Below are 22,683 nucleotides of genomic sequence, written 5' to 3' on the forward strand. Positions count from 1 at the left end.
TCTTCATCTGATTGAATTCTGAAGGTGAGTGGCCTGGGTGAAGTCTGGGAGAGAGCCAGATAGGTATGCTTTTTTCTTTTTTTCTGACAAAAGCTTGGAGCATCGTTCTGCCATATTCTGTTGTGCCAGATTCAAGGAATGAGAAAGAGCCATCATACTGTAGCAAATATATTGAAATGGCAGAGCTACATGGCTACTGCCTTATTTGGAAAAAGGATCTAATGAGGCAGGTTTGCCCACTGTCCACTCCACCCCTCTGTACTCTTTGTCTGTCTCCCATGTCAGTCGTCTCATTTTTGTCCATTTGCTGGCATTGAGCCTCTTACCAGGGTTTCTCTTGGGGGGAGTGTCTAGGCTGTCTTTGTCATCCCACACCTGGTCTTTTCTGCCTGCAGTATTGCAGATAGCTCAGCTAATTATGGATCCTCTTATAATCCTGGGTAATTTCAGGCCATTCAGGACAGCATTTTTGCTTATTCATTCAAGCTTTTGGAACAGGGAATTCTCTTTGAATTCTTTTTTTTTTTAATTGGCAGTTTAAATTGATGCTTGAACTTAAGACACTACTTAAGCCATATCTGCAGCCATGTTTGCTTGTGTAATGTTTTTTAAAGAGGATCTTGTCTTTGCTGAGCCAGGCCACAATGCTATTTATGCTTCCTATGCAGTTGGCGTGATGGGTATGAACCATTGCCCCTGGCTTTTAATTTTAGACAGAGATCTTAGTTTAGTTTGCTTTTTTTTTTGGACTGGGCAGGCCTTGAATTGTCATCCTCCCCACCTTCACCTCCTGAAAGCTGTTCAGGAGGTTTGTAATCCTAACCAGGATTACAGGCTTGAGTCACTGCATCTGGTAGAAACATGGAATTGTTTAGTTGGTCTTTTATGTAGAATCTTTTTTTCTTCTGTATGGTTTCTTAACCCCAGGGCAATCATAACCTGGGGTCATGGCATGGGCTGCCTCAGGAGTGATACTGCAAATATTAACTACCAACATGGCATCTACTATGATGAGCCCTGTGGAGCCAGTGCCTCCTCTTAGTTGGCAGTCATCTCTGTTCGGCAAAGCAATAGAGTAACACCCATGCACCGTGCATGTGCAGAGGAGGGAATACACCTCCTCCTCCAGATGAGAAGTCTTGTAAGTTAGACAGGTAAATGGCAGTTTAATGAGAAATGTCACTGGAATCATGTTTATTAACTTGTACACTGGACGACTAGTGATGGTTAGGATCGAAGGTTACACCAGTGGCTCACGTCTGTAATCTTAGCTACTCAGCAAGCTGAGATCTGAGGATCTGGGTTTGAAGCCAGCCCAAGCAGGAAAAAAAAATCCATGAGACTTTTACCTCCAGTGAATAACCAAAAGGCCAGAAGTGGAAGTGTGTCTCAAGTGGGAGAGCGCCAGCCTTGCGGGAGAATTCTCAGAAAGAGCACGCAGGCCCTGGATTCAAATCCCAGTACTGGCACAGGAAAAACATTCAAACAAAACCACCCCTATCATCACTAACAACAAACACTTCTTTGCCTACACACAAAGAAGAAAGGTTTTATATTTCTGGGTTGGTGAGGGGAAGGGGAGATTGTGAGATGGTAACCAGGAAAATAGTAGTAAATAGTCTGTAATATTTGTTATTTGAATACAAACTGGTTCCTTCTTCATTGGTTAAAAAAAAAGTTATACCTTTACAAATGTAAACTTCTTTTACTAAAGGAAAACTTGTTCCCTGTGTTGAGAGCCTTCTCCCAGGTGTGTTGGTTTCCAGTGACATTCAGCTCAAAAGAATCCTTATGTTAAAAGAGACATATTTTGAGCTAGTAATTCTGGCAGTCTCCAAGAGGGAGAGATGAGCTCTGCACAGGAGAAATCTGGGAAGCCTGGAAGCCTGGCTTTGTAAGGGGCTGGAAGGAACTAGGGTCTGTGATTGTCTATATTCCTGATTCAGTGAGTCCTAAGAAACAGACTAGTAGCCAGATACTGCTGGCTTTCCCCTAAAATCCTGTCTACTAGGAAGGCTGAGATCTGAGAATTGTGGTTCAAAGCTAGTCCAGGCAGGGAAGTCTGAGACATTCCTCGCTAGCCATCAAAAAAGCCGGAAGTTAGCTGGGTGCCTATAATCCTAGCTACTCAGGAGGCTGAGGATCTGAGGATCAAGGTTCAAAGCCAGCCTAGGCACAAAAGGACCTGAGACTATCTCCAATCAACCTCCAATTAAAATGGTAAGTGGGGCTCTGCTCAAGGGTAGGGTGATAGCCTTGAGCTGAAGAGCTCAGGGACAGTGCCCAGGTCAAATTCAAGCCCCATGATTCCCCCCCCCCCCCAAAAAAAAAGGCTGGAAGTGGAGCTGTGGCTCACATGATGGAGCACTAGCTTTTTACTAGGCCCTGAGTTCAAGCCTTAGTACAGTGTGCACATGTGTGCATATGCGTACATATACACACCTCAAAGTCAAAACAAAAGAACAGAATAACTGACGAGTTGGATGGGTAACTAAACCCCTGAACTTCTTGAATAAAGTCCCTTTGATTCGTGTTATATTTAATACATAGTTGAATGTCTGCTTACAAGACCTGAATCTTGCAAACTGAAACATCTGTAAGGGCTGCCCCCATGTGCCTTTCCCATTGTATCTAATTTAGCAGCATATATATATATATATATATATATATATATATATATAAAATGTTTAAATTAATTAATTAATTTTTTTTGGTCATAGGGCTCAGACTCTGGGCCTAGGCGCTGTCCCTGAGCTCTTCAGCTCAAGGCTACTGCCCTATCTCTGGGTCTGGGTATTGTCCCTGAGCTCTTCAGCTTAAGGCTACTGTCCTACCTCTTGGGCCACTTCTTGTTTTCTAGAGGTTAATTGGAGATAAGAGTCTGTTGGTCTTTAGTGTCTGGGCTGGTTTTGAACCATGACCCTCAGATCTCAGTCTCCTGAGTAGCTAGGATTACAGGTGTGAGCCACTGTGCCTAGCTAGCTTATCTATTTTTATAATATATATATATATATATATATATATATATCTTCCTCTGTAACCTTTACTTCTTGGTGTAACTCTTCCTCCTTCCGTGTGTGTGTGTGTGTGTGTGTGTGTGTGTGTGTGTGTGTATGTGTATATATATATGTATTTGCTGGTCCTGGGTACTATTTCTGAGCCTCTTCGTGCGCCAGGCTAGCACTCTACTATTTGAGCCAGAGTGCCATTTTCAGCTTTTTTTTTTTTTCCCCCTGAGTAGTTTATTGGAAGGAAGAGGCTCATGGATTTTGCTGCCTGGGCTGGCTTTGAACTGCAATCCTCAGGTCTCCTTCCAAGCATTGATTATAGGCATGAGCCACTTGTGCCTGGCTTCACTTCCCTGTTTTACTGTGAGCATGCACAGTCCTGCCTTTAGTCCTTTCCCCATAGCAAATCAGCAAGTATTTCAAACTAATGATATGCTCTGTGCTATGGTTAAAATCTCTAGAAAAAAAAATCACCTTCCTGCAGCCCAAGCACTCACACTTCATTCTGTGTTTCTTTGATCCCTTATCGGCATCCAGCGCTGATCTAACTGCCATGTAGGCTGGAAGTATGTCTTTGACATCTCCAGTCTGTCTTTCCTGGACACTTTGAGCACTGTGACTGGTTATGTTTATGTTGGACTTTTCCCCCAGTGAATTCAATATGGTTGTCCACAAGGAGATGGAATAGATTTGGAATAAGACACATTAGTCCTGAAGTCTGTGTTAAACCCTGTATTGGACAAAGCAGGTTTCATTGGGAAAGTTTCCTTCAAACAGCTTTCCTCATTTATCTGTTCTGTTTCCCTTAGAATCCATTTAGAAACTATTTTAACTGTTCCCTAATTCTAGGACCTCTACCCATAGAATGCTTCTAGACAAGGTTCCCAGATCCTGGAAAGACGAAGAAGAGAGGTGGACTTGAGCAAAATGTATTACGTAGGACTTTGAAAAGTAGAATTAAGGTTAGCTTCACTTGCAGGTCTGAGATTAGCATTATTGATTAGGATTCCATTTAATCACAAGGCTGACAAAACAGTAAGATTAGCATATGAATGGCTCTCATGAAGATTAGGATGAGGATAGTTCTGAGCTGATACGGAGTGAATATTGAATCAAAGGCATTTTATGTTGAAGCTGGAAATAAAATTAGATCCCCCCCCCTTTTTTTAGTGGGTTGTGGTACTTGAACTCTGAGTCTGGGTGCTATCCCTGAGCTCTTTTCCTCAAGGCTACAGCACTACTTCCAGTTTTGGAGATAAGAGTCTCACTGATTTTTCTGCCTGGACTGGCTTTGAACCATGATCCTCAGATTTCAGCCTCCCGAGTACCTAAGATTACAGGTGTGAGCCACTGGGGCCCAACTTATTCTTTCCCTTTATGGGCACACAGCCACAGAGAATTTTGCATTGTTATTGCCATAGAAAAGCATCCATGCAATCTGGACTTCAGAGCTCTGTGAACATTCTTAAGGGAGTAAGAGCCATTCATTCTTTCAGTGGATTCAATACTTATGTTCTGTTAAATTCTGGGCCTTGCCTTTTGGGATCAATTTAGGAACACATGAATTGTAACAAAAGTTTTCTTTTATGTGGAGTTTTTAGTTCTGTTGTTTCTTGCTCCCATGGGATGCTTTGAAGCATTTGGGAAAATGTATCCTATAGCTAGCAAACTCTTAGGTGAGTGGTCAAGGGAGATGTGTTTGTATATTGGAATGATTTCTCTTGTGTGTTGAGAAATTGAGGCTTCTCCCCTGGGCTGAGAGGATACTATTTGTACTAACAGGTGGAACTAAGAACTTGGGATCCAGTACTCCTGGGTATAAATCTTGGTTCAGACTTTTAGAAGATGGTGTTTGAATGCTAATGTTCAATTTTTGCTTTGGAAGAAAAAAGGATATTCTCTTTTTGATCTCACAGGGATCACATGTGTTGATGGGTATAAATTACATGATAATGATCATGTCGATGTCATAGGGCTTGAACTCAGCCTGGGAGCTGTCCTTGAGCTCTTTTGACCAAGGCTAGCACTCTACCACTTTGAGCCACAGTTTCATTTTTGATTTTCTGATGGTTAATTGAAAATAAGAGTTTCATAGACTTTCCTTCTTAGGCTGGCTTTGAACCATAATTCTCAGATCTCAGTCTCCTGAGTAGCTAGGATTATAGATGTGAGCCACCAGTATCTAGCTCAATTATTCATTATTTTAAATTATTATTATTATTTTTATTATTTCTAGTCCTGGGGCTTGAACTCTGGGCACTGTCCTTGAGCTTTCTTAAGTTTTCTACTACTTGAGCCATAACACCACTTCCAGATTTTCCTGCATATGTAGCACTGAGGAATTGAACCCAGGGCTTTGTGTATGCTAGATAAGCACTCGTAGGACACATTCCTGGCCTTTATTATTATTATTATTATTATTATTATTATTATTATTATCATTATTTTATGTTCCAGTTCTGGGGCTTGAACTCAGGATGCTTTTATGCTAGCACTACCACAACACAACTCCATTTCCTCCTTTTTGGTGGTTCTAGATAAGAGTCTTAGACTTTACTGCCCAGTCTGGCTTCAATCTGAAATCCTCAGATCTCAGTCTCCTGAGTAGCTAGTATTACAGGTGTCAGCAACCAGCAACTGGCCTACATTACTTTGAATGGCACCTAGAATATCATAATCACGTTGTAGATTCTTTAAAATAGTAGTAATAATACCTCCCTGAGCCTTCAATCAAGAGTGTGGCACGATAGTACAATTCCACATATGGCCAGTAGATGGCACAAGTGTACCTTCTATAGCACATCCTTCTAAATAGGAAAACAGTTTCCTTTCTGAGCTTGATGTGGGCATTTTAAAGAGAAGCAATACAAGGATCGAAGTTTAAGGTTATCTCCAACACTCCAGCTTCAAGCTGAAGTATTCTGAGATACTTGATTATGGTATGAAAGTAATGTGAAATGTTTGGGAGTTGTCTAGAATGCATGGGACATAGATTTAGACACAGACTGTAATGCTGTGAATTCATAAGTTTCTAAATTTATTTGCGCTTTGGTTCCCCCCACCCCCCTTTTTTTTTTGCCAGTCTTGGTGCTTGAATTCAGGGCACTATCCTTGAGCTTTCTCAAGGCTAATGTATACCACTTCAGCCACAACACCACTTCTGGCTCTTTCTATGTATGTGGTACTGAGGAATTGAACTCAGGGATTTCTGTATGCTAGGTAAGCACTCTACCACCAGATCATGCTCCTGGCCCCTAGGTCCCCTCCTTTCTTTTGTTGTTGTTGTTGACATTTGGTGGATAAAATAGAATGAGTAATCAAAGGAAACATACAGCTAATTGGAAAGACACTCAAAATAGGGGAGGAATTAAAATTGGAGTTGAATACAACATGACAAAAGATTAGTAATGGAAATGATAAAATTAGGAAGAGGATTATGGAGGTGAATTGATAAAATAGAGTAAAGAGAACATTACATTTGATTCTGGTGATAATGTTTCACGTACAATACTGCTCTCCCTCTTACATTTCTAGTCTCCACCTCTTTTATACACACCCACACACACCCCTATCATCTGTTGCTGTGGCATGATATGTGTGAAGAAGTCGGAGAGGTCCAGACTTCCTGATAAGGTGTGGGGAATATCCCTAAGTTATAAGTCTATGAAGCGACTCTCAGTTCTGTCTGGGCTCTACTTCTTTCCCCAGCAACCTCCCCAATGCCCTCTTTACCTCCTTGTTCCTCAGGGTGTAGATGAGAGGATTAAGACAAGGCGTGCCCACGGCATAGAAGAGACCAAAGAACTTGCCCCTTTCTTGGGCATAGGGATTTTTGGGCTGCAGGTAGACTGCGATGACTGAGCTGTAGAACAGGGTGACCACAATGAGATGGGAGGAGCAGGTCCCCAGAGCTTTTTTCCATGCTAGAACAGAGTTAATCTTCAGGACTGCCCGGGCAATGGCCCCATAAGAGACAAGGATGAGACCGAGAGGTACGACCAGGATGAAGACACTGGCCACGCCCATCTGGATTTCATTGTACGTGGTGTCCCCACAAGAGAGTCTAATGAGAGCTGGCACCTCACAGACAAAGTCGTCTACCTCACGGTGGGGACAGAAGGGCAGGAGGAGGGTGGGTGGTGTCTGGACCACTGACTCCACCAGTCCAATGACCCAGGCCACAGCTGCCAGCCGCCGGCACAGGCGAGGGTGGACAATGGTGGCATAGTGGAGGGGCTGGCACACAGCCACATAGCGGTCAAAGGCCATCACCGCCAGGAGGATGCACTCAGTGGTCCCGAGAGACAGGAAGGTAAAGAGCTGCACAGCGCACCCCAGGAAGCTGATGGTCTTCTTGGGATCCCAGAGGTTGACTAACATCTGGGGGACACAACTCGTGGTAAAGCAGAGGTCCAGGAAGGAGAGGTTGGAGAGGAAGAAGTACATGGGAGAGCGAAGCCTGGGCTCCAGCATGGACAACAGGATGATGAGTGAATTTCCCGTCAGAGTCAGGAGGTAGGAGCACAGCACAACCACGAAGAGGACTTTTTCTAGCCGTGGGTGCTCTGAGAAGCCCAGAAGGAGGAAGCCCACTGCAGAGGTGTGGTTGGCCATGGCCTGGGCCTGTCTAGCTGGCCAGCTATGACAGTGATGAAGGCTCACCCCGGGAGACTGTCAGGCCTTCTCTGCCTCTGCTCTGTCAGGCACTGCAGAGGCCAACAGCTCCTCTGCCTCTGCCTCTCCTGCTCAAGACTGTGCAGAAACAGCAAGGAAAGCATGGATGTGGGGCAGTGAGGAAGGCTTCCAGGATGCCTCGAACTTCCAGCTTGAGGGCAAAGAATGCTGGCCAGAAACAATGGGCTATTAAGGATTCTTCACGACTCCCATAACTTCAGCATCTACTTGTACTGAGTAGCTTGGTAATAGATCTTAACATATCATTATGTCCATCTAGGAACAATTGGCAGATAAGTAGTTTGGGTTGGCTTTTGGATTACTTTCTATTCTGAGATACAGATTTCTTATCCTGTTTCTTGTTTTGTCTGCTTTATGCATATTTGTAAGGGAACCAACCAGGGATAGAATATATGTATTAAGGAAGATATATATTTTTTAATCCATGGTGTGAAGTTACCTTATCCATGGGGAAATCAATTAGATACCTTTGTGTCTTCACTTAAAAAACATGAAATGAAAGCCTTTTTTTTCTTGGCGGCAGGAGAAGTAGATTGAAGCCAGTTGACTAAGGTGATTAGCTGTTAACTAATAGTTTTAGAAGGTGAAAATGGCAGATAAGATGAAAAATGCTAATTGTTTTGTTTTTGGTCTTAGAAATTAAAAAAATATTTAATTTCTCTTTGTGGTAAGAGTCTATTGATAGTTACAAGTTACTGAGTTCAAACTGAAATGTTTAAGTGGGAATTAGAATTCGTTTAATACTGCCTTCATTGTATTTACTCATTCGTTGTATGACTTCATTGTATTTACCATTTTAATGTAAAAACTGAAATCTACGGAAAATTTCCAAGAATAGTCAAAAGTATATATCCCTCTTACTTATAGTAATAAATTATTGTGATTACATTTTTGATGACATCTTTTCTTTGTATATGAAATTATGTGTACTCTAATCTCCTGGAGAGTGTATGGCACATGTAATTCCTTTGTACCGCTTTACGTTTCTGTGGAAACTCCTCTATACCCAAGGAGAATCCCACAGTGATTCAAATACTATTGATACATCATTGAAAATTTCCCTATGGATGATGCAGTTCAGCCCAGGAAGGTCCATGGCCTCTCTAGTAGCCTTCTCTAAGCCTCTGAAGCAACCAGTCTTCAAGTACAGGCTCAGCAGTTCTTACCCCAGCAGTAGAAGGCCAGGGACTGCAGGGATGTGGCCTTGTGTACCCAGCAGACATGGCTGACAGGGATATGGCTGAGACTCCCAGACGGAACGCAAAGGCACCACAGAGGACCTGTGGGTGAGAAGGAACTGGGCAGTGGGAGGCATCTGGGTGGGTGAGTTGAGCGACCCCTGCTGGAGGTGATGAGTGGTTGCTGTGTGAGGAAGAGTAGGGACCCTGACAGCACGCTCACAGGTAGGGTGGGGTGGATAGCTACCCTGGCAAGGAGAAGCTGGAACTAAGCACACACAACTCTTAGGAATCTTTAGGGGATAAAGTGGCAAGCAAGTTGGTTCTGTTGGCAGAAATGCCCAGGAGTTTATGAGATGCACAAATAAATCATTTTCCTCTCAGGGTATCTGGCTTCTGTGAAAAGTTATTTACCATTTTCCTGTCCAGACTTCCTCTTGTTTTTTTTTTTCTTCTTTCTATTGGTCTCTCTGTATTAGTACTTTTCCCCCAAAGGAAATTATTCTTTTTTTCTTTAAAAAATAATCAAAGCTGGAGCCGGGAGTTTGGCCTAGTGGTAGAATGCTTGCCTAGCATGCACAAAGACCCGGGTTCGATTCCCCGGTACCACATACATAGAAAAAAGCTGGAAGTGGTGCTGAGGCTCAAGTGGTACAGCTCTATCCTTGAGAAAGTTCAAGGACAGTGCTCAGGCCCTGAACTCAAGTCCAGGACTGGCAAAAATATAAAAAAAAATAAAAAAAAAATCAAAGCTGGGCACCTGAGTTTCACACCTGTAATCCTAGTTAGTCAAGGGACTGAAATGTGGGAATCACAGTTTACAGCCAATCTGGACAGATTTTTGAGACTCCTCTCACCAAAAAAGGTGTTCGAGGGACTGTGGCTCAAGTGATAAAATGTTAGCTTTCACCAAACAATCTCAGAGATAGCACCCAGGCCCTGAGTTCAAGCTCTAGCTCTAGGAATAACAAAGGAAGTTCATAAGCTCCACAAGCTTAGACTAAACCTAATTTCATGTATAAAGAAAAGATGGAATGAAGGAAGCGGCAAATATCAATAATTTATTAATATAAGTAAGAGAGATACAAGCATTCATTCGACTTGAACTGAGGGCCTAGCCCTGTGTTAGCTTTTTTCACTTGAGACTGATGCTCTATCACTTGAGCCACAGCTCTTCTGCTTTTTGGTTGGTTAGTTGAAGATAAGAGTCTCCTGCACTTGACTGCCTGGATTGGCTTCACATCAAGATCCCTAGATCTCAGCTTCCTGAGCAGGCAGGATGACTGGTGCGAGCCACCAGTGACTGGCTGATTGCAAGCACTATTGAGGACATGTGGCGGTAGAAGAAAAGATGTGGAACTTACTTGGCATACTAGGAGACTCTCCTCATCACCTTGCTGCCAGTGCTTTCCCATGGTCAGGAGCTGCGGCACTGGCTTGATCCTCACAATGCAAACCCAAAGCAAACCCTCAGGAACATCTCACTCCTGAAATGGATGAGAGCTTACAAGTTAGGTAAGAGCAACGCTTGCCAGGGTTTATTTCCTTGGGCACTTTGTGTGTGTTGCTCCTTATCACAACTTGAAGAGCTGGGTGCTAATATCATCCATTTCAAACCAGAAAAATGAAGGCACAGAAGAGAGATAGCTTGTTCTGGGAAGTGTATTCAGGGAGCAGCAGGGCTGGGATATGTATCCAGATGGGCTGACGAAGAAGCCATGTGCCAAGCCCAGCCCCCCATTACTCTGTCTGGAGGCAGCCCTGTACTACCAGCTCTTGCCCTCACTCCAGTTTCTTATTGTTTAGAGGGTAGAAATAGAGACAGGATGAAATGATGGAGGCAGGAATCCCAGGATGCTGGTTCCATGGAGAGAAACAGCTCATCAGGAGTCCACAGCCCACAGTCGACAGAGAATGCTGCCCCTAAGGGTGGTGAAGAAGGGATGGGAGCATCTGCAGGTAACATGCATGCAAGTTGCTACCAGAAGTAAAGAGCAGGGTCACCCTGTGCTGCTCTATGACCTTGGGGAGTACAAGGGTGCTTCTGCCTCCTCCCTCACCTCCCTAGAGTCCCCGATTCTCAGTTACTTCCTCTTAAGCCTCTAATATGTTTATTCTATAGCTCTTTACTTTCCCCCCATATATAACAGATATAATTTACATATCAAATTTAGATATTTCACATACAATTTATTGAACTTTGACAAATGCACACAGTGAGGCCCTCACCAGTCTAGTGAAGACTTAGAGCATTTCCATTTTTTCCACAGAGTTCTCCATGGCAATCAATGAATCTCTCCCTCTGTGGTCCATGGAGGGGCTGAGGATTTGTCATTTCAGTTTGTTTTACTGTTCGAAAAGGGCATAAAGATTGCTTTAATACACAAAGTACTTCTGTATTTGATTTCTTTTTTTTTTTAATTTTTTTTTTTTTTTTTTGCTAGTCCTGGGCTTGAGCTCAGGGCCTGAGCACTGTCCTTGGACTTTCTCAAGGCTAGAGCTCTACCACTTGAGCCTCGGCACCACTTCTGGCTTTTTTCTATGTATGTGGTGCTGAGGAATCAAACCTGGGTCTTCATGCATGCTAGGAAAGCACTTTAACCACTAGGCCAAACTCCTCGGCCCCCTGTATTTGATTTCTTATGCTGTATACTACATTTTTGACATTTCTTTATGTTTGTGTGTGTGTATAACAATGGCATAGTCCTTTTTAATTTCACAAGATTATTTTGTTGTTTGAATAATATATTACTATTTGTTCTTCCATTCATTTGCTTATGGGTATGTGTGCCAATGGTTTTTAAAATATGTTCTTCAGTGTGTGCTTGTGTGTGTGTGTGTGTGTGTGTGTGTGTGTGTGTGTACAACCCTTTTGGGTTTTAGGCTTGTACTATGACCCTGGATGTTTTCTATTAGTTTTTTCATTCAAGGCTTGTGCTCTATCATTGAGTCACAACTCTATTTCTGGCTTTTTAATTGTAGAATAGAGATAAGAGTCTTATGGACTGCCTGGGTTTAAACCTCAGATTTCAGCTTCCTTTGTAGCTATGAGCCACTGGCCCCCAGCAATAAATTTGTTCCTTCAAAGAAAGGAACTAATTCTGATTAGTTTTTGCCAATGTTTGAGCATTCTACATTCTTTTCAACCTCTTCTACCATCAGGCATTTTCATTAGAGCCACTCTGGTGGAATTTGTAGCATCGTGTTGTTTTGGCATATTCCTAGTATCTAGAATAAGATCTTTTCATTGGCTTGATCATTTACAAACCTTTGGTGTCATATCTTTAAATCTTTTTGATTTCTGAAAATTAAAAATATTCTGAGAACCAAGTATTATTCTACAGCTCAGGCTGGCTTTTAAAGTTGTGATCTTTCTCAATAATGTTTAAATACCTGTCAATCTGACACTCCAGATTTAGCCATCAATAAGGTCTTGTCTTTTTTTTTTTTGTCAGTGGTGGGACTTGAACTCTGGGCCTGGGCGTTGCCCCTGAGCTCTTCAGCTCCAGGCTACCACCCTACCCCCGTAGCCACAGTCCCACTTCCCATTTTCTAATGGTTAATTGGAGATAAGAGTCTCATGATCTTTAGTGTCTTTAGTGCCCAGGCTGGCTTTCAACAGCAATCCTCAGATCTCAGCCTCCTGAGTAGCTAGGATTACAGGCATGAACCACAGCAACTAGCTGGTCTTATCTTTTTTATACTGTATTTGTTATATATTTTATACTTTTGTGAATTGAGTTGCTTTCTTAATTCCAATTTGGATTCTTTAAGGCTAGTGTAAAATCAATTATGCAAAATAGAGTGCTCCCTGTCATATTTATGTGACATGGGGAAAACACTCAGGTCACCAATGCCTGCTCCAAGAACTGTCCTGGAATCATCTAAGCTACTGGACTTTAAGGCCAGTTTTCCCCTGTTATGATCACCTGTATAATGCCATGGTGGTCAAAAACTTTTTTTCAAAGCAACTTACATACATGTTTTTCTTTCCCAATGAAACTTGAAACTTCTCCCTTGTTCTTCATGTGTGTCCAAAATTGTCATTCTAGGGCTGGGAGTTTGGCCTAGTGGTAGAGTGCTTGCCTACCATGCATGAATACCAGGGTGGTTTGATTTCTCAGTACCACATACATAGAAAAAGCTGGAAGTGGTGCTGTGACTCAAGTGGTAGAGCTCTAGCCTTGAGAAAGCCCAAGAACAGTGCTCAGGCCCGGAGTTTAAGCCCCAGGACTGGCAAAAACAAAAACAAAAACAAAAGCAAAAAAACAAAATTGTCATTGTATTCTTCATACATTCCCAGGTACAATTTTTTTTTTTTTGATTGGTTGTGGCACTTGTAGTCTGGGCTCTGGTGTTGTCCCTGAGTGCTTCAGCTCAAGGCTACCACCCTATCCCTTGAGTCATAGCACTACTTCCAGTTTTCTAGTAGTTAACTGGAGATGAGTCTCACGGTCTTTAGTGCCTCGGCTGGCTCTGAATTCCAATCCTCAGATCTCAGCCTCCTGAGTAGCTAGGATTACAGGTGTGAGCCACAGCTCTGGCTCCAAGTATAATCTTTCACTAGTGATTTTGCTTTATGTGGTTCCCCAAAATGGTTTCAGTTCCACGTGTCAGTTCATGAGTTCAGTGCACCTCGGTCCATTATCACCCCTTCCTTCCTGCCTTCTCCAGGTGGGTTTCATGCATTCTGCTCAGATAGCATGAACAGGCTGTCTACACCCACATCGCTCCCCATCAACCCTGCCTGTCCTCTCCCAGGTCCCTTGCTCTTGGGAAGGCCGGTCACTGAGGGAATGCTCCTAAAAGCAGCAGGAGCATAGCATCTCTGTACCAAGTAATAAAGAAAACACTGGGATAAGGAAAAGGGAATTTAACAGCATAGAAGTTACGTGTCTTAACCAGATTTTCCTTGTAACCTCCTCATGGAGGATATTTTATTTCTATTACCTTTGGAAGAGGTACTAGGATTTGAACTTAAAGCCTGTGCCTGCTAGATGAGTACTCTAACACTTGAGCCAGGTACTGTAACATTTTTTGCTTTACTCATTTTTGAGATAAAATCTCGCATTCTTCCTAGGGTAGCTCAGATTATAGTCCTTCTGTTTCTACCATACTTTACCACCCCCTCCTTTTTTTGTAATGGTCTTGAACTCAGAGTCTAGACATTGTCCTTAAGCTTTTTCGCTCAAGGCTAGTGCTCTACCACTTGAGCTGAAGTTCTCCTTCCAGCTTTTTGGGGTGCTTAATTGAGGATAAGAATCTCATGGACTTTTCTGTCTGGGATGGCTTCCAACCATGATCCTCAGATCTCAGCCTCCTGATTAGTTAGTCTCATGAGTGAGTCACTAGGCATTTATGCATAGCCTTGCCATGAACCACAGTTCTCCTGATTTCTGCCTCCCAATGCCTCACAGGGCATTTTATGGCTGAGAATATCATTTGAGGCTGTCAAATCTTAGAGATTTCACGCCAAAAGTTGTTTTCAGAATCTAGCACACTTTTTTTTTTTTGCCTAGATTGTGACTTCTAATGGAAAGAAGCTGGAAGACAGAAAGATCAAGGTGAACTGACATCAGACAACAGTAGTTGGCTCTTTCTGGCAAGGTATTGCTTTGAGCGCTGACTACCCTAGGGAAGGAGTGGGCTATTTCTACATGCTTTCATGGGTTCTCACAATTAATGAGAATGAAACAGTAACATTTGGTATGAGTACAATGAAGAATATTGTTCAATTCTACAATTCCCTCCCTCCGCCTCTCCCTCTTCCTTCCTTCCTTGCATGCTCTCTTCCCCTCCTCTTTCAACTCCTTTCTTTTTCTCCCTTTCTCTTTCTTTCTTTCCTCCTTTCTTCCTATTGGTACTGGGTTTGAACTCAGGGCCTCACACTTTTTTTTTTTCCCTCAAGGCATTCTACCACTTGAGCCACACACCTCCTCTTCCAACATTTTGCTGGTTAATTACAAATAAGAGTTTCACAGAGTTTCTGCCCAGACTTGCTTTGAACTGTGGTCCTCACTCAGATCTCAGCCTCCTGAGCAGCTAGGATTATAGGTATGAACCACTGGCCCTTGTTCCTAACACAGTCAATAAAATTGTAGGATTGTTTATATTACTGGAAAACAAAACAGAACAAAACAAAAAACCCTTGAGGCAGGATCTGGTCTCATTGTTTAGACCAGACTGGCCTCAAAATCAAGATCCTTTAACCAGGCAGTGGTGGTTCAGGAGGCTGAGATCTAAGGATCTCAGTTCAAAGTTAGCTCAGCTAGGAAAGTCTGTGAGACTCTTAACCTCCAATCAAAAAAAAAATGGAAATGGAGCTGTGGATCAAAGTGGTAAACAACTAGTGTTTATCATGAACACTCAGGGACAGGGTCCAGGCCCTGAGTTTAAGCCCCAGGATAGGCACACACAAAATATACTAAAATCCTTCTGCATCTCCCTAGTGCTGAGATTACAGGTGTGTTCCACCACTTCAGGCAGAAAATAAAAAAAGCAAGGTACATTAAAAATTGGCTTGAAACTTAACCAGTTCCTTGTACCTATGGATAAAGAACAAATCCTACTTCACTTAAAATAGTAAGTTTTAGACTCAGGTTCCTGTTTTACTAATTTTGTCTTTCTATATTAAGCTCAGAGCTTCATCTAGGACATTCACTAATTACTGAACCAAATTGAATTTCTACTTATAGAGAAGAATGAAATAATTTATGATGAAATGAACTTTTTTTACTACAAGATCAGACTAAATAATAAATAATTTAAACAATTCATCTAGATGACTTTTTTTTTTTGCTAGTCCTAGGCTTGAGCTCACGGCCTGAGCACTGTCCTTGGGCTTTCTCAAGGCTAGAGCTCTACCACTTGAGTCTCAGCACCACTTCCAGCTTTTTTCTATGTATGTGGTACATGAGGAATTGAACCCAGGTCTTCATGCATGCTAGGCAAGCACTCTACCACTAAGCCAAACTCCCAGACCACCTTCCTCTGTCTTTATTTAAACCTGGTAGGAAATAAAATCTGGCACCAGGTCCTCTCTTATTCTCCATATCCTACAGCCATGTATCGCTGTGAGTGAAAGAGGCAAGGAGTTAGATGGCTTTCCACCTGATCCTAACCCCTTGATTGAGTAGTGACTGACGAAGCTTTATTCTCTGCTTCCTTCATCATAAAAAGTCTCTTAGGAATTTGAGTTCCTTCCCTTGTCTTCCTCCCTCCATTTACTTCTTTGCATGCCTGTACTGCACTTGCTCAGTTCTCACCACAGTTCACATGGTGGGCTTTCTCATAGCCTGAGACCCATCACTCCACACTCATTCGCACCAGTTCTGCTTTCTTCCTCCTCTTCCTCCTCCTCCTCCTCCTTCTTTTTCTCCTCCTCCTCCTCCTCCTTCTCTTTCCTCTTCCTCCTCCTCTTTCTTCATTCTTTTTTTTTTGGTCAGTAATGAGGCTTGAACTAGGGGCCTGGTCACTATCCCTGAGCTTTTTTGCTCAAAGCTAACTCTCTACCACTTTGAGCCCCAGCTTGACTTTCAGTTTTCTGGGGGTTAATTGGAGATGAGAGTCTCACAGACTTTCCTGCCCTGGGTGGCTACTTTGTACTGTGATCCTCAGATATCAGCCTCCTGAATAGCTAGGATTGCAGGTGTGAGCCACTAGCACCTGGCTTCCTTCTTTCCTTTAAGACTTGTTCAAGAGCCATCTCCTACAGGTGATATTCTCAACCCTATCCAGAACGCTATATGGGTCAAACGCTGTGTGGCAGGCCCTGGTTACCTGACTAGATCTGCATTAGGTTGGACTGGATTTTTTTTTCTTCTTCCAGTCCTGGGGTTGAGCTCAGGGCCTGAGCACTGTCCTTGGGCTTTCTCGAGGTTAGAGCTCTGCCACTTGAGCCTCAGCACCACTTCCAGCTTTTTCTATGTATATGGTAGTTAAGGGGTCAAGAGGAGGGGATTCCACATCCCTCCAGGTGGGGATTCCACGTCCCATCAGAGTCCACCACACAGAGACAGTCTCATATAAAAAGGTGAATTATTGGGGAAGTAGATGGTGAACTGACCGGCCAGGGGAAATAGATGGTGAACTGACCGGCCGGAGACACAGTGCAGACTCCGGAGCTGGCACTGTGACCCCGAGCAGCTCTCATGCTGGATTTTTAAGGGCAAACCCATGGGGTCGAACCTGGGCACACAGGTGGCCAATGGGATAGTTACATACACAGAGGGACCATTGCCAGCTCCAGCCACACGCAGGTAGCCAATAGGGTTACAGCCCAGTGTTTGAATTTACCTATCACCTTAGTTGGAATTGGCGGGCAAATTGGGAAGGCCTCTACACAAAGCAGGCCCACCCCCACCCAAGCAGATATCCCTCCTCATGGGAGGGTGGGGAGAAGGTCAAAGTGGCTGGGCTGTACCATTGTTGACCTTCCACAATGGGGCAGGGGAACTTTTAGGCATTCTGGATGGCGCCAGTCCCTGCTCCCCTTAACAGTACCAAGGAATCAAACCCGGGCCTTCGTGCATGCTAGGCAAGCACTCTACCACTAGGCCCAACTCCTGGCCCTGGACTGGATTTTTGAGAAGCGAGGCCATGATTCCTTTTTCTGGATGTGACCTCCTACAGGGTGAGACCCACGATTTCCCTGTTAATGTGAGGGAGCTCTGATGACAGAGACCATGGAATTTTCCTCGGACTTCCATCAGACTTGGAGAAAGCGTTCATTCCCACGTTACCTGAAGGCGGAGCTTGGAGGAGATGGTTGCAGAATCTTCTGAGGAGAAGGAAGCCCCCCTCCTCTTCCATTATGGCCCCTTCCCTCATGTGAGGAGAAAGTGGGGGTCCTTCCCCCCCCCTCCCCATGTGCGTGTGTGTGAGATCTGCCCTCAACCCCAGCCGTGCCTGAGAGGCCAGTGTCTCCCCCTGCGAGCTGATGGCGGTCCGGGTCCGATCCGGCGCCGAGTCCCGGGCCCCGCCCACTCCAGGGCCCCGCCCACTCCCGGCGCTCACGCCGCGCCGCGGCCCCGCCCCCCGCGTCCCAGGAGCCTCCGCGCCGCGCCCCTCACCTCCTGGTTCCTCAGGGTGTAGATGAGCGGGTTGAGCGCCGGCGTGACCACGGTGTAGAAGAGGGAGACGAACTTGCCGCGGCCCTGGCGGTAGCTGCGCGCGGGCTGCAGGTAGGTGTAGATGGCGGAGCCGTAGAAAAGGCACACGGCCGTCAGGTGGGACCCGCACGTGCCCACGGCTTTCCTCCGGCCCCCGCGGGACCGCATGGCCCACACGGCGCGGCCCACGGCGCCGTAGGAGGCCAGGATGACGGCGGACGGCACAAGCAGGATGGCCACGCGGGCGACGAACATCTGGCGCTCGACGGCGCGGCCGCCGTCCCCGCAGGCGAGCTGGAGCAGCGCGGGCAGCTCGCAGATGAAGTGGTCCAGCCGCAGGGGCGCGCACAGCGGCCGCGCGGCCAGCAGCGCGCTCTGCGCCGCCGAGTTGGTGACGCCGCCCAGCCAGGAGGCGGCGGCCAGCGCGCGGCAGCGGCGTGGCGAGGCCAGGGCGGCGTAGCGCAGCGGGCGGCACACAGCGGCCGCGCGGTCCAGCGCCATCACCGCCAGGAGGACGCACTCGGCCGAGCCCAGCGCCAGCGACGCGCACAGCTGGGCCACGCAGCCCCCGCGGGGCAACCTCAGCGCCGGCCCTCGCAGGTTGGCCAGCAGCGGCGGCACCACGGTGGTGGTGAAGCCGGCGTCCACCAGCGCCAGGTGGCCCAGAAAGTAGTACATGGGCGTGTGCAGGCGCGGATCGCGCACCGCCAGCAGCACCATGGTTGAGTTGCCGGTCAGGGTCAGCAGGTAGCAGAGGAGGACGAAGGCGAAGAGGGCCGGCTGCAGGGAGGGCCAGTCGGAGAAGCCCAGCAGGAGGAAGTGCGCCCCGGAGCTGCTGCTGTTGTGGTTGGCCTGAAGGAGGGGAAACCCCAAGAATGTTGGGAAGAGTGGGATTAAAAAAAACAAAAAGGGTGGATGGGTGGGAGATACTACTGGGGCAAACCAAGAAAACCCCAGGAATGTGAGTGTAGAGGAGGGGGAAATTAAACCAGAACTTCCCAAGTGTGGGTGGGCATGGAGGGACAAAACTAGGAGAGAGCCAGAGGGAGCCAGAGGGAAGGGGTGACATTATTCAAAAAGAAGGTAACTGTAACCACTCTGTTCATCACCTTCATAATAACAATAAAAATGCACGATAAAAAAACTGATAATAAATAATGGGGCGGGGGAAAGCACAGGGTCTGTCTGTCTGTCTTTTGTCAGTCATGGGGCTTGAATTCAGGACCTGGCCCCCACCCTGAGCTTTTTCACTTAAGGCTAGCCTCTATCACTTTGAGCCACAGTGAAATCTGTCATTCCCACAAGACAGCCGCTCAAATATGCTAATACAGATGTTTTTTTCTGAATTCTCCTTATCCATCCCTCCTCTTCTGAAAGTGTGCAGTGCTTACAACTTAGGACAATAAACAAGCTTGGTGCCTAGGACTCCACAGGCAGGAATGACTATCTTCCTTGTTTTGAATACTCCATTTATGTAACTTTCCTTTCTTGTCCAAGTACTAAGATTTATACTTAGGAACTTCCACTTGCTAGGCAGGCATTCCACAGCTTATCCCATGCCTCCAGTCCTAAGTAGGACTACGGGTGTTAGCTACCAGTGCCTGGCAAAAGGCCAATTTTGAGGATTACCGCTTTTATATAGCCATGCGCCTGTTCAAGTCCTGAACCATTCCCTTTCAGACATGCCACACACCAATAAAACTGCACAGATAACATCCTTGTTCCATGTATGCATAGTCCCCAAATGCATAGCTCTAACACACCTGTTTTCTTCATTTCTCTAATATCATTGCTCTTGTGTACCCCAAAGGCAAATCTGTTGTAAAATGTCTTGTATAATATGTTCTCAAACTTCACATGATATTCTGAAATGTTACCTTTGCCTCACAACTTTTTTTCCTAATTCAATTTAATCATCATCATCATCATCATAGAAATGACTCACCTTCATGTTCACCCTCTGGTCTCAATATTTAGGGCTTTGAATTTTCAGATACAACAGTTGGTCTGTTGCCTCTCTGGATCCTGTGGGCTCTAAATGAGGGTGGAGAGATTAAGACTCGATTGTATGCCTACTGATTTGTGAAATCGGTGCCTGAGATCAGAGGCAGGCACCAGGGGAAGAAGGCAATGGGTGGGTACTGTTTTGCTTGTCCATAGAAGAATGAACAGGAGGTGTGAACAGAAGTTGTCTAAATCTGTGAAACATGTGGACTAAGGCCAAGATGGTGTCGATATCTGTTCCCTGATAAAGGAAGGACTTGAGCCTTAGAATGACAGCCGATCAGTAGCAGGTGGTGTTGGCACAACAATAGTGTGCTGGGATCCAGGGTGCACAGAAAAGGATAGAAGTTGCAGCAAAGTAGAGATGTTTATGAGTCTTCTCACTGGAGAGGAAATGGGACAAAAGGACCAGGCTCTGGGGAGTCTACATCCCATTCTCATAATTAGTATTTCACATGGAGGTGTCCAGAGAGGAGTCCCCCAGGGAAGGAAGGGGGGAATTCTGCTGAGGAAGTCCCTTCAGGCTACTGTGTCTCTATCAGGATGTAGGAGACTAGAGGTAGCAGACTTCCTTCTAGTCATTTCTTCTCTTAACTGGCTTAGAATTTTGTGTTCTGATCAAGTGACCTTAAGCTGGTCACCCTTGAACCAGGTCAGTTTTCAATGTCATCATCTGTAAAATGAGGACAACTACCTTGGTTTGCTGGAGAGAAAGTGGATTTCTCAAGTCATGCTCCATGTTCACTCATGGTCTCGGCCTTTGTCCACCACCATTCCTGGTGGCTGTCACCTCCTCCTCATCCCTCTCTCCCTCATCCTTATTCTGGAATATTTTGTTTCTGGCTTGTTCTCCACTCCCCATAGGATTCTTGGTGAGTGCATTGTCCACATAGATTATACTTTCATACTGTCTCTTTTCACTTTCTTTCCTAGGGGTCTGGAAACTTTGGGTTTTCAGTCAATTCCTTTGTTTCTTCACCTATCCATATGCAGCTTAGATTTCCTACTATGCATCAATTACCTACCTGCATATTTCCAATGGTATTTTCACTTTGTTATACTCCCTTGGCTAAATCAATAGCTTTTAGAAAGTCTGACTTTATTTTTTTTTTTGCCAGTCCTAGGGCTTGAAATCAGGGCACTGTTCTTGACCTCTCTGAAGGCTAGCACTCTACCCTTGAACTTGTTCTGTGTATGTGGTACCAAGGAAGCAAGAGCTTCATGCATGTTAAGCAAGCACTCTACCACTAGGCTACACTCCTGGCTTGGGACTTCAGTTTTATCTTTTTTTTTTTTTTTCTGTTGATTCTGGTTCACAGCCAGGCTTAGAGGATTCCCTTTACATTTATGACCCCTAACTTGACATGTCATGATTAAAGCCTTCCATAATCATACATATATCCCTAGTTTGTTCATTTGCCCAATTCCTATATGACTAGTACTGCATACTTTTTGGTCTTCAAATTCCCATTTCTTTCTGTCTCTAACTCCGTTTCTATCTGTCTGTGTCTGTCTGTCTGTCCGTCTGTCTGTCTGTCCGTCTGTCTGTCTGTTTGTCTGTCTGTCTCTCTCATGTATATCTTCTTTTTCAGATATCACTTTAGCCCATAATTTACTGAACACCTATATGTCATTAGTAGAGAACTTTTGCAACCTCTCCTCCGCCCATCTTCCCACCAGCCCCACCCTGTACTCCTTTAATCTTATCTTTCCTTTGTGAGTCTGCCAAGTGTTACTTCTTCCATGAGTCTATTATTTCTTGTCCCTTTTCACAACCAAGGGCTGCATTCTGATATTTCTCTCTTGCTTTATCTCATGGATCCTCTCCACCATTATTTTTATTTTTCTCATTAATAATAATAATAATAATAATAATAATAATAATAATAATAACAAAACAACTTTCAGGGCTGGGAGCATGGCCTAGTGGTAGAGTGCTTGTCTACCATGCATGAGGCCCTAGGTTCCATTCCTTGGTACCACATACACAGAAAAAGCCAGAAGTGGTGCTGTGGCTCAAGTGGTAAATCTCTATAGCTTTGAGAAAGTCCACAGACAGTGCCCAGGTCCTGAATTCAAGCCCCAGTACTGGCAACCTCCTCCCTCCCCCCACAAAAAAAGAACTTTCCTTAATCCTACTTTTCTTTAGTTTCTACTGCGGTTTAACTAACTGCCCTTCCCACAAGTTAAAAGGTATCTAGAGAAGTAAAAAAAAAATACATTTACTTACCATAAGAGTAAAAATTCCAAATCAACCTAGAGAGTTCCAATCAGCATGTGTGAATAGACAATCAGGAATAGTGCAAATATTGTATTTAGGGACCTATGTCATTCAATTCACCACCTCACAAATATAGCCAGAGCTACCCCTTACATGTTACGTTGGCCACAGAAAAACTGAGCAGATTTTTTTTTAATGAACTTTACTGCTAGTAGAGTCTATATTGTTTTGTTAGGAATAAAATTGCAATTTTATGAATTTTTTTGATATTGTCTGAAAGATTATAAAACAAGTCATATTGTCGAGGAGGTCTCTACACTGGGGATACATTCTAAGGTAGTATGTGTAAAACCTAGGGACTTATGGCCCTTATTCTGCTAATATAGCCCTCCTTAGGTATAGTAATTTCAAGGTCTTGAATGATAATTCTAGGTGATAGCTATTGAGCAGATTAAAAATTATTTTTA

The 22,683-nt window shown here is 44.5% G+C and overlaps 2 protein-coding genes across 2 annotated transcripts; both read right to left on the reverse strand.

Annotated features, from left to right (window-relative positions):
• Nucleotides 1-6,683: 6,683 nt before the first annotated feature.
• On the reverse strand, nt 6,684-7,639 carry Or2h2 (olfactory receptor family 2 subfamily H member 2). Its single transcript, XM_090355340.1, has one exon. The coding sequence runs from the start codon at nt 7,620-7,622 to the stop codon at nt 6,684-6,686; it is 939 nt and encodes a 312-aa protein (XP_090211466.1). The 5' UTR covers nt 7,623-7,639.
• Nucleotides 7,640-17,892: 10,253 nt separating this feature from the next.
• On the reverse strand, nt 17,893-19,942 carry Or2i1 (olfactory receptor family 2 subfamily I member 1). The gene is made up of 2 exons (XM_090355240.1): nt 19,937-19,942; nt 17,893-18,843 (listed from the first exon to the last, which is right to left on the reverse strand). The coding sequence occupies exons 1-2, from the start codon at nt 19,940-19,942 to the stop codon at nt 17,893-17,895; spliced, it is 957 nt and encodes a 318-aa protein (XP_090211366.1).
• Between the last annotated feature and the right edge of the window lie 2,741 nt (nt 19,943-22,683).

This window comes from Megascapheus bottae, chromosome 22, assembly GCF_031878675.1.
Source record: "Megascapheus bottae isolate mThoBot1 chromosome 22, mThoBot2.hap1, whole genome shotgun sequence".
NCBI lineage: Eukaryota > Metazoa > Chordata > Mammalia > Rodentia > Geomyidae > Megascapheus > Megascapheus bottae.

What these genes read in the sequence shown, in the direction of transcription:
- Or2h2 (XM_090355340.1), bottom strand. Translation starts at nt 7,622, where the DNA reads ATGGCCAACCACACCTCTGCAGTGGGCTTCCTCCTTCTGGGCTTCTCA.